Genomic DNA, 11,654 nt, shown 5'->3' with positions numbered 1-11,654 from the left:
TGGAGTTAATTAAAAGGGGTTGTAAATTTAGTAAGATATAATTATATAGTGCTTATAATAATAGTAATAATAATAATAATTAATCTTGCCTTGGACGAGCCAACCATAAGGAACTCAAGGCTCGAAGCCTATGAAAATATTCAGCAATGGCTAATAAACATCTTGCTGCCTGTCGAGTTGTCAACATTTGTTGCAATCGGTGAATCGTTTGGTGTCTCAAATTCTCTGCCTAACATTATCAAAATTCATTCACAAAACAAACCTTTAATTATATACTTAATAATATATACATAGAGATTTGGTAAATAAATTACAACTACTACTATATTATATAAAACAAGCCTTCATTTGACATCTCAACCATATACATTCACTTATTACTTATGGCCATGCATGTATAAGAGAGAATATATTTATTCAATTACTTTGGTCTCTGTCTTATTTATCTCTTTTTTGTTGTTGTTGGGGTTGTTGTTATAATTATATATATGTAGTATTTAAATTTTTGGTTTTGTTGTTTAATGTGACTCGAATGATTTGATATGTTTGAATTATATAGTTCTAACATTTGGATTTTATGTAGATGTAATTTAATGGGTTAATTATGTTGCTTTATTAAGTAATTTGAGAAATTTCTATTTAATAAAGAACTTACAATAGAGTTTATTTGATTTCAAAGAATTATCTAATTTTTCATCACTATTAAATTAATCTTAATATTTTACTTTGTAACTACTTTTAATTAATATTAATGCCAAATTTTAAGGTGAGTATTTAGTGAAACATCAAGACTAACATTATAAATCTTGAAACCTAAATTTCAAATCGAAAAAAAAAAAAATTTAAAGCTCAAAAGGTAAGATTGTAATATTTTGAAATTTAGGGACTAAAATGAAATCAATTTAAGATTATAACATTTTGAAATGTAAATACTAGGTAGAAGATATTTGACCTAACATCTAAATACCAAAAAGACATAATAATAATAATAATAATAATAATAATAATAATAATAATAATAATAATAATATGTCGCTATTTACTTATGCAATATAAATTATCTATTTATTAAAGACAGGAATTATAATGATGTAAAAAAAAAAAATAGACAAAAATAAAATTCTTAAAAGCACATAGACAACTAACACAAGTAGCAATACATCGACAAAAAATATAATTTAATCCACCAAATATTGTTAAGTTTAAATTATACAAAAATGTCCCTTTTAATTTTGGGATAAGTTTTATTTCGTCTTTAGATATTAAAAAGTTTAATTTTAATATATACTTCGAATTTGAAATTGTTCTGAAATTTTTATTAACCTCCTCTTTTTTCCCCCTTGAACTTAATACTCTTTTTTTTAAAAAATATTATACTTCTAATTTAATATATTTTAAATTTTCATGTAGAAGTTATCCTGTGGTTTAATATATATTATTTATTAAGAAGTTTGAAGTTTACATGTGGGTTGAGTTGGAAATCCTAAGACAATTGTTGGTCAAGCGGTTACAATCTTAGGAACTTGTCTTCATAGGGAAATGAACCAAAATCAACAATTTCTTGAGCGACCAACATCCTTTTGTGAATGTCGTGTTTTCATATGTTGTTGCTATTTTGTAAGACTTTTCGACTCAATTAGTTGAAAAATATCTTTATTCGAGACAGTTGTGTATTTTTATTCTTATGTTATACTTAAATCTCTTTTTTCCAGTTCCATTCAAATTCAAAAGTTTTTGTGTCGTTCATTATTTTTTTAGTAAAATTCAAAGTTTATAATTACGGCAGTAATAAGGTAGGTTCAAAAAAATCCGACAATCCGAAAAAACCAATAAATCCAGTCCAATCTGGATTGGGTTGGGTTCAAATAAATGAAAATTTTATGGGTTGGGTTGGTTTATTGGTTCACCTAATATAACCCAAACCAATTCGAATTTATTATTAACTTTATATATATATATATATATATATATATATATATATATATATATATATATATTTACTTATAACACAATTATTTATACACATATTGATTTTAATTTTATTTAATTCCATTTTAATTGAATAATTTATTCTTTAACCACTCTTAAAAGTAGTTTATTTGCACTTTAGAAAAACAAATTTCACTATATAAATTGAAATTGAGTAGTTAATCTTAATTCAATATATGAAAATAATTAAATTAGATTTTTACATATTTACGTTTTGCTTCTTTTAAGAATATAATTTTAAATAAATGACCCGATTAACTCGAATCAACCCAACCTGGTTGGGTTGGTTACTTGGGTTGAAGAAATTTATAACCCGAACAATTGGGTTGGGTCTAAAAAGCCTTTCAACCCAACCCAACCCATGAACACTGCAGTATCATTGGATTTTCTAGGACTAGTGGGGTTGGGTTTTGAAAGATATGTATGGAAGAAAGGTAAAGAACAAAATGAACATTGAGATGAAATAACAATAGCTTTCATAAGATATGTACATATTTACACATTTATGTGAGACATGACAATTGGTGAAACAAAGAGCTAGGAAGACATATTCGTAGATTCCTTGTAACCAACCAACCACATGGGCATATAATAAGACAAGGAGAGATTGCTTTTGGGTTAGAGAAGGGTAGGTTTCTCCCACTCAAAATACCCAATCTTTCATTTCGAATGACTCGTAAAAGTTAACGTTATCATACGAATAAGAAAAACCCATAATTTTTTTAACAAATTATGCTCATTTTTTTCTAAAACCATCATATTGGATGCATATATTCTTTTGAATAAATAATAAATGATATAAGAGAGATATAGAGAGAGAAATTATAAGAGTACCTGTCTTACAAAGCCTTCAAGAGTAGAGAGTTTGTTGATGGCCAAAGTCATTTGCCCCATATAATTAGCCATATTGGGAGGGCTAATCAATGAATCAGAAGTGATGGTATCTGATAAGGATTGATTTAAGGCTTCAAGCCCTTGAGACAATGCTTCTTCACTTTCTTGTGTTGATTGTTGCAATGCACAAATGTTTAATATTTGATGCTCTGTTAACGGCTCTATTTGACCCATTATTATCTATTTGGACATAAATTTAATGGTTTGTGTTACGGTTTTGAATAAGCAATTTAGATTAATAATAAATTAAACTACTGATATTAATTATAAATAATGTTAAATGTAATGTTCAATGATTAAGATAAAATATTTGAATCTTCAGACTATAATAAAACAATATAAGCTAATTATTATTTTCCCCCCTTTTTTGAAATGTGGAAATTAACTTTGTTTAATTTAGAGAATGGTTTTAGAAACAATTTTTAGAAAAAGAAAAAAAAAATTCATACCACAAAAGCTATGCTTTTGTTTTATTTCCTCTATAGATATTGAAGACTAAAACATTCATTTCATACTTTTTTTTTTTTTTTTTGATGAGGTAGGGGTGATTGTTAGTAGGTTTTTCAAAAAGTGAAAAGCTTACAATTTCGTCACAGAATTTGTTCACAATCAGTCAGTATGATCGATATATATATATCTCCAGTAGGGTGATTTAAAAGAATTTAATAAATAAAAAATTAAATTAAAAAATATGTACTTATTTAAATTGGCCAGACGATCAAACTAGATCAACAACTATCAACTAGTAGACGGTCGGTTTGCATTTTTTGTCAATTGACACCGATCACTACCTTTACTCCCTCGACCGATCATGATCGGTTTCGGTCAACTGACTTTTAGTCTGTCATGCTCACACTTAGATTGAGGATTTGAACCTCTAACTTTTGATCAAGAGAATAAGTTGACCAATACCCTAAGTCGGTCTAGAGAAATTTTCTTTTCTTAATTCAATTTAAAGAAACTTAAAATATTAGTCTAAAATAAATATTTTTAAAAAAAATTAATAGAAAAAACACCTAAACAACCGGCTATAATATTATATGCAACTACTATTTCTACATTCATCATTATACACATTAAAAAGAAAGAAGGGGAATATAATATTCCTTCTATATTTGTTTTTATTGTTTTAGGAAAGCTATATTTTATAAGACAAAGTTTGAAATGATATTTTTTCTCAAAATATGACACCCAAAAATAAAATAAAATAAGGTTTAGAGAGGGACATAAAATTCTTTCCCATTTTCATTTGTTTCTCTCACATAAAAAAGAAATTGTAGTAAAGAAGTATTGCCTTTCTAGAATATTATACCTAATCGTTACATATTGTGGAAAATTTCAATACACTTTCGTCATTTAATATTACTTCACACTTTGGATATTTTCTCAGCAACCAAACACCTTAGGTTGTTGCATCCCATCCCATGATTTTACCTTTTTCTTATAACAACATTAAATTTGTGTCTTACCTTCCATATGTCTTCTTCCAACTATATCTAAATATTAACTCTGATCTTATAGATGCAAATTTATTCAATATACATGTTTCGAACATTGTAACCGACAATTTTATATATATAGTTATACACATGAGAAACATCGATTTTTCAAAATTATATTTTAACTTTGCATCTCAACCATTATAAGAAAGATTATTATGTTAGATAATTCTCTTAAATCTCATCGTAATACCAATAATTATATTGATTGTCTATATAAAGAAGAAATTAAGCTAATATAGATTTCTAGTTCTTTGATTGCCTTATAGGTTTTTACTATTACTTTTTAGGTGGAGTACTTTTCAATGATTATATTGCTCATGTTTTATTTTTGTTTTAAAAAATTAATATTCCTCATGTTAAAAGTTATATATTTCGACGAGTTAATATATGCTCAATTGTCAATGTGTTGAATCATGATATAATAATCATAGTCTTTAACACAACCATTACATTTTTCAAATTCAATAGTAATGTTTGACTTTGACTACATAACCACAAAAAAGAAAGGAAAAAAAACATTTATTTTAAAAAATAATTAAAAACCACTTTTATTACCTTCAAAATCAATCTTAGATATCTTTTTAATTATTAAAAAACAATATTGAGGGATAAAAATCATGTTTAGGAATGTAAAATCAAATATTAAATTAACTTTAAAGGATGTAATGCATATTTTGTAATAATTTTTAATCTTGCAAAAGTAATTTTAGTAATTCTAAAACACTTCCAAACATGAGTTAAATAAATCTTTTAAAATTTCTTACTAAAAAACACTCGGATTTTATAGTTTGGACTAAAAAAAATATTTAGGTGTATTTCGGGTTACACCTATCTTTATATTGTACCATCCAAGATATTCAATCAATATTTGTCACGTGACAAATTTTTAATTTTTAATTTTTAATTTTTTTAACTACATAATTAAGAAGGAGGCAAAAAATAGGTGCCGCAATATTAATAACCCAACTTCCTATATTAATCATCCTCCAAAATATATAAAATTCAAAACGTCCAAAAGAGTGAATAAAAGATGAGTCTTTTAACTCTTAGGTCCCGTTTGATAGTTATTTTATTTTTAGTTTTAATTTTTAAAATTAAGTTTATGGACACTATTTCTACCTCCAATTTTCTTCATTTATTATCTATTTTTCACCGACTTAAAAAACCAAACCAAATTTTGAGAACTAAAAAAGTAGTTTTCAAAAAATTGTTTTTGTTTTTGAAATTTGGCTAAGAATTCAATCATTATACTTAAATAAAAAATGATAATCATTTTATGAAATATGGAGGAAATAAACTTAAATTTTCAAAAACAAAAAACAGTTTGAATTCTCATTTCATTTTATTTTTGTTATACAAATTTGTTGCTATGATGATATTCTTATTATATTCATTTAATATATAGTGCTAAATTACACCTTGAAAACATATATATTGTCTAGTCTCAAACTTGCATGGTTTTGAACAAAAAGAAATTAGAAAAAAATATTAAAATATATAATAGTTAACTCATTTTACTATTCATCTCGAGGTTAAATGGTCAAAAGTTCGATTTTTTCATTCCACCGATAGTAAACAAAAAAATTGAAATTTAATTTAAGGTCAGTTTGTCATTATCTCAAGACTAAGTGTATAAAACGTACGTTATATATATATATATATATATATATATTTTTTTTTTTTTTCTCTTTTGTTTTTGCCTATATGAAAAGGTTGAAGAAAGAAGGAAACTTGGAAGTAAAAAATGAACTGAGAGATAACAATGAAGGGTACCTTAATGAGTTCAGACGGCCTAAAATCGCCCATCCACATGAAGCATCTCTCCGCCGGCGTCTTCCACATGCCGGAGACAAGATGGAAGACGTCCGACTTAGCCACCATCATCTTCAAGTTCAGAACCTCATCGTAATGGGCTAGGCAGCTGTCCACGAACAACCGCAGCTCATTCTCCGGTAGGTGCTCTTGCACTGCTGCTCGGAGCTCGCACATTAGTCGGTGGTGCTCCTCTTGCCACCGCCCGAATTCAATGTCGAACAACGCAGCATCTATAATGTTACAATATTAAAAAACTTAAGTTGATAAGTTAAGATATTTGGTCGAGAAAGATAAGTAGAGAGGGGAGATAAATATTTTTTAAAAAATTTGGAAAATAAGTATTATTATTATATTTTACACTAAAATATTGCAAGTGGAAAAAAAATGTTATATATAAGTGTTTGAGCCCAACATTTCAATACCAAATGTTAATAATTATTAGATTCTATTTGTTTTTTAAATATACATAGTATTATAATTGTAAATAACTATAATAATAAGTTAGTATAAATTTGTATTCTTAACGTTGCAACTCACCCACGTAGACTTGAAAATTAATACAAAGAAAGACAAGTGATTATGAATATAAACCGTTTAACTAATATCAGGTTAAATCACAAAAAAAAGTTTAAGTTGACAAGTGACGATAAATTGAATCTCATAAACTCGTAATTTATTGACGACGAAACGATGAGAGTTAGTGGATTATTATTACCGGAGCTGAGGTTATGGAAGCCAGAGGGAAGTCCTTGGTCAGGTCCTAAAATGGTGGCTCCTCCACCCAGAAACATGCCCTAATTAATCAACAATATATATTAAAAAAAATTAAACATCATTAGAGAAGAAAAATAATTAAGCTTCATCTTAAATCTTAATTAATATTATTGTATTACCTGAGTTCTTGCTCTTTGTAGCTCTTGCTCCAGCTGGGTGAGCTTAATCCTACTCATCTCTAACTGCTGAACATACGCCTGTAATTTAATTTAAAATACACCAAAAATTAATTACCTATAATTATAAAAACTCAATTTAATAATAATAATAATTAAAAAAAAAACCTTTTTTCTTAGCCTGCTTTTTCTAGCGGCCTCTCGATTTTGAGCTAATCTTCTTAGGGTCTGAAAAATAACAATCAAACAAATTGCTAGAGTATTGATATAATATTAAATTTACTGTAATTTATCGATGAATGAAAGACCTTCGGGTCTGGAGTCTTGGGTCCTTCTTGCTCTGAGCTTGAGGTTAGCCCTTTTTTGTTGGCCTCACGCTGGACAAAAATAAAATAAAAGAAAAACAAAAAATGATGTTGTGTAATTTTTTATAAATATATAAAAAAAAATAATAGGCTTAATTAATTAGTTAATTAATTAAATAATTAAAATACTTTAGGAGGTTTGGGATGAGGTTCAGTTGTTGTAATTTGGGTTGGGGGTGGTCCAGATGCAGTGGCTCCATTGCTACTGCGTTGGTTGGCCAACTCTTTGGACGGCTCAGATGCTTTGATCTTTGAATCACCATGGTTTATCATTCCTGTATTTCCCTACACCAAATCCAAATTCATTATTCTTCTCATTCTCCCCAAAATTTTAAAAAAATATATAGTCGTCTTCTTCTTCATATTCTTTTCTTATTCCGTTTTAATAATATAACTAATCATCAAGTTGGGGAGAAGATAGAGTTTTTTTTCTTTTTTTTTTTTAATTTACTTTCATTGGTAACGGTTCGACATGCATCGGCTGCGACGGGAAGATGTTCAACGTTGGAGGTCTCATCCCGGAACTCTCTACAAATAAAAGTACACTCATCAAGTTAAGTTGATGGATTACGATAAATTTACCAAAAGAATTTTATTTTTAATGCATGTAATGAAACTTTGGTTCATATCCCAAGAGAGAAGATAATGGAAGGGGGAAAAAGGAATAAAATATATTCCCCATATCCTTAGTACATGATGAAATTTATATGAAATGATCAGATTGTTGTATGCATGAAAAGAAAAGGGAAATATACTAAAACCCAGAAAGAGAAAAGGAGAATAAAAACTAAGGGAGAGAGAAAAAAAAAGAGTGTGGTTGTAAGTGGTCAAAAAAGTACAATCCAAATAAAAAAACACAGAGAAGATCAGATCAAAAAAATCAGTAAAATCTCATGTTGTTAGTGTGAAAGAATCATCACAGAGAACCCAAAAATGGAATTTTGAGAGTAATAATTCAAAATTTTCAACAAAATAAATAAAATAAAAGGACAAAAAAAGGGAAAAATACGTCTTTGGTCTTGAGCAGTGGTTGTAGAGGGTTCTTGTCCATCAAGATAGAGAAAAAGAGCTTGATCTAATTCCCCCAAATCATCTCCTCCTCCATCTTTGCTTCTAAAAAATTCAACCAAAAAAAGAAAAAAAAAATCAAATCAAAACCAACAAAAATAATTAAATTAATAAATAAATAAGAATAATTTAAAAAATTACAAGAAATTTGAAGAGATGGGAGGGAGATTCATGGAGAAGGGTAATTGATGATGATGATGATGATCAGGGAAATTGGGGTTTTGGAAGTTGAATAATGAGGAATTTTTTGAGTTTGATGAGATGACAAAGCTTGGAGTTTGGAGAAGTTGAGGTTGTTGTTGCTGCTGATGATGTTGATGAAGTTGTTGTTGTTGTTTTTCTTCTTCTTGTTGAATTGCTTGTTGGATGATGGAGGAGCTTTTAATATTGGAAGAAGCCATTAAACTTGAGCTCTTTCTTCTTCTTCTTGTTGATGATGAAGACGATGAAGATGATGAAGATGAATCCTTTGAAGATTTCTTGAGTAATTACCCCATTAATGGCTACACCAAAGCTTCAGCTCTCTCTCAACCAACCTTTTTGTTTTTGAAGTATCTTTTGATTTTGATTTATATTTCTCACATATTTGGATGATTATAAGAGAGAAAAAGAAAAAAAAAGAGAGAGGCAATGAAGTAATTAGGAGAGAGATAGAGATGATCAGTCGGTTATGGAGAGAGAGAGAGAGAGAATGGTTTGAATTGAATGAAAAGAAAACAAGAGGGGTAGAAGGAAAAAAAGTTTTTCTTTTTCTTTTTATTTTTTGAGTTGAACAATTGTAAGATAGGACCGAGCCATCAACTTTCGAGATAGTATATATATCATCGATTGAACTATGTTAAAAAAAATAAAACTTATTTTTATCAAATCGAGTATAGTTGAATTGATATTTGAATGTGTTAGAAATCATAAGATCCGTGGTTCAAATTTCTACTTCAAAAAATTTTATTTTTTATTTTCTCTCTATAAGAATTTATAGACTTTCCATAAATTAAAGTTTTTCACAAATACCCTCTCTCTTCTAAGAGGAAGAAAATGTCTCCTTTTCTTTTTCTTCCTTTTATTTTTTTTTATATTTTTTTCAAGTCAAAGGGTGGAAATAATCTCGATTAAAATTGAAAATTTACCATTTTTCTTCGTTGATTTATGTCGAGGATGTGTTTTTATAGATGAATTTGGGTTGAGTTGATGTATTTAATTAGACAAATAATTATTTGGTTTCTTTTAATATTTTTAAAATTACTTCCAAAAATATTTTTTAAACTATTTAAAATCAATTTGACGATATAAAAATTACATTTAGAAATGTAAAATTAAACATGATATTAATTTCGAGCGATTAAATGCATGTTTTAAAGTGATTTTTGAATATGATAAAATGATTTTGACCATTTTAATCACTTCCAAACATAGATTAAGATTAATAGATTAGATGTGTCATTTGGTTTATGATGTTGTGTCTATGATGTAAAAGTTTCGAAGGGTAAATATAATAAAATTAAGTTAAAGGGACTAAATTTATGATTGGAATAGAATTCAAACGAATTTTGGTAATATATATTATGGTGTGTGATATTTTACTTTATATTTTAGAAACGTTAAACTCGAAATTTTTTTACACCAGTGCATGAACACAAAAGCTAACAATACCTTTGTATTTTGCGGAGAGAAAAAGGAAATATTCGCTATCTGTTAATATCATTAAATGATTACATTTTTCTTTTCTAAACGTGTCAATCAAACCCAAAATATCGCGCCAGATTACCTTTTACGGTTATAAAACGATTCAAAAATTTCGAGGACATTACCAAAACTTAATAAATTTAAAATTAAAATATATAACACAAGAATTGAAAAAAAAATGTTATATTCCTAATTTTCCATTATAGTCCAAAAATAAAAACGAGAAGCTAAATTTTATTAATCAACCAAGCTCTTGGTATGAATTATTTTATAATATACGTGTTATTATATGAAAATTGTATAATATCATATAAAATAAATTAAAATTAGATGTACTAGTTTACTATTGACATTTTTATGTCAAAATAATAATAATAATAATAATAATAGTGATACTAATTAAAATAGGCGGCTTCTCTAACTTGGCTTGTTGTCCAATAGAAAAATCAAAATTAAAAATCCTTCATTCTTTGACATTTTCTCACTCAATTATTGAGGAAATTTCAAAATATAATATATGTTTTTCAGGTGCTTTCAAACAAGAAGAAAATGGAAGGCCACCAATTTTCAATTTCAAGTGTTCTAAATAGTCAATTATTTGGCTAAATTTCATTCTAGAAAAATGAAGGAAAAAGAAAATAATTAGGGAAAGTAAAGGGCATATTTTGATTTGATTTCTAAATGCTTAAAAAAACGTTTTTAATTATTTAAAATCTCAATATGAATAGGCTCCAACGCTCCTCTGATAGCCATACGATTTTTTATTGGTTTATAATATATATTTTTTTTATCTCTAGAGTAATAATTTAGTTCCTAAACTTTGGTTTATAATGATTTTTTTAGCTATTTTCAATTTTGTAATAATTTAGTACTTAAAATTTAGTATGTAACAATTTAGTCATTGTATTTTAAAATTTGCCACGTGTAGTATCTATTGTGAAAATTAGTGTTAAGATTTAATGATATTTCTTGAATAGGTAGATCAATAAACTAATTAAGAACGGGAATATATTTATAAACTACAAAGTCTATGTAGTTAAATTATAAAAATTGACATTTGATTTTGATGAAATTTTTTATGATAGGAATTAAATTGTTATAATTTTGAAAGTATATGGACTAAATTGTTAGATACTAAAATTAAGGGACTAAATTGTTGATTTCATGAAAAATTAAGGACCAAAAGTATTTTTTTAACATTTTTTATTTTCAAAATTTATTTACGTTTATAAATAATTACCTTCCATTTATGGATTTTTTTGTATTGTTATTTATTTTTCAAAATTCAAGCTGAGTTTTGAAAATTAAAATAATTATTTTTAATTATTGACATTCTTTAGGAAAGATCAAAATTATTGATAAAAAATTGTGAGCGAATAATAATATTTTTTTTTAAAAAAAATTAATAATTATCAAACAACGTCTAAGATTATGATGATTGACCAATT

General features: G+C 26.9%; 1 protein-coding gene across 1 annotated transcript; it reads right to left on the bottom strand.

Annotated features, from left to right (window-relative positions):
• On the bottom strand, window positions 1–9,308 carry TGA10 (bZIP transcription factor family protein). Its single transcript, XM_039049765.2, has 11 exons — window positions 8,665–9,308; window positions 8,465–8,568; window positions 7,907–7,983; window positions 7,585–7,740; window positions 7,399–7,467; window positions 7,259–7,318; window positions 7,094–7,171; window positions 6,916–6,994; window positions 6,159–6,430; window positions 2,824–3,063; window positions 1–229 (listed from the first exon to the last, which is right to left on the bottom strand). The coding sequence occupies exons 1-11, from the start codon at window positions 8,922–8,924 to the stop codon at window positions 80–82; spliced, it is 1,545 nt and encodes a 514-aa protein (XP_038905693.1). The 5' UTR covers window positions 8,925–9,308; the 3' UTR covers window positions 1–79.
• Between the last annotated feature and the right edge of the window lie 2,346 nt (window positions 9,309–11,654).

This window comes from Benincasa hispida, chromosome 11, assembly GCF_027475165.1.
Source record: "Benincasa hispida cultivar pf3 chromosome 11, pf3_genome.v1.1, whole genome shotgun sequence".
Classification (NCBI taxonomy): domain Eukaryota; kingdom Viridiplantae; phylum Streptophyta; class Magnoliopsida; order Cucurbitales; family Cucurbitaceae; genus Benincasa; species Benincasa hispida.
This window is presented reverse-complemented; position numbering and strand designations above follow the sequence as displayed.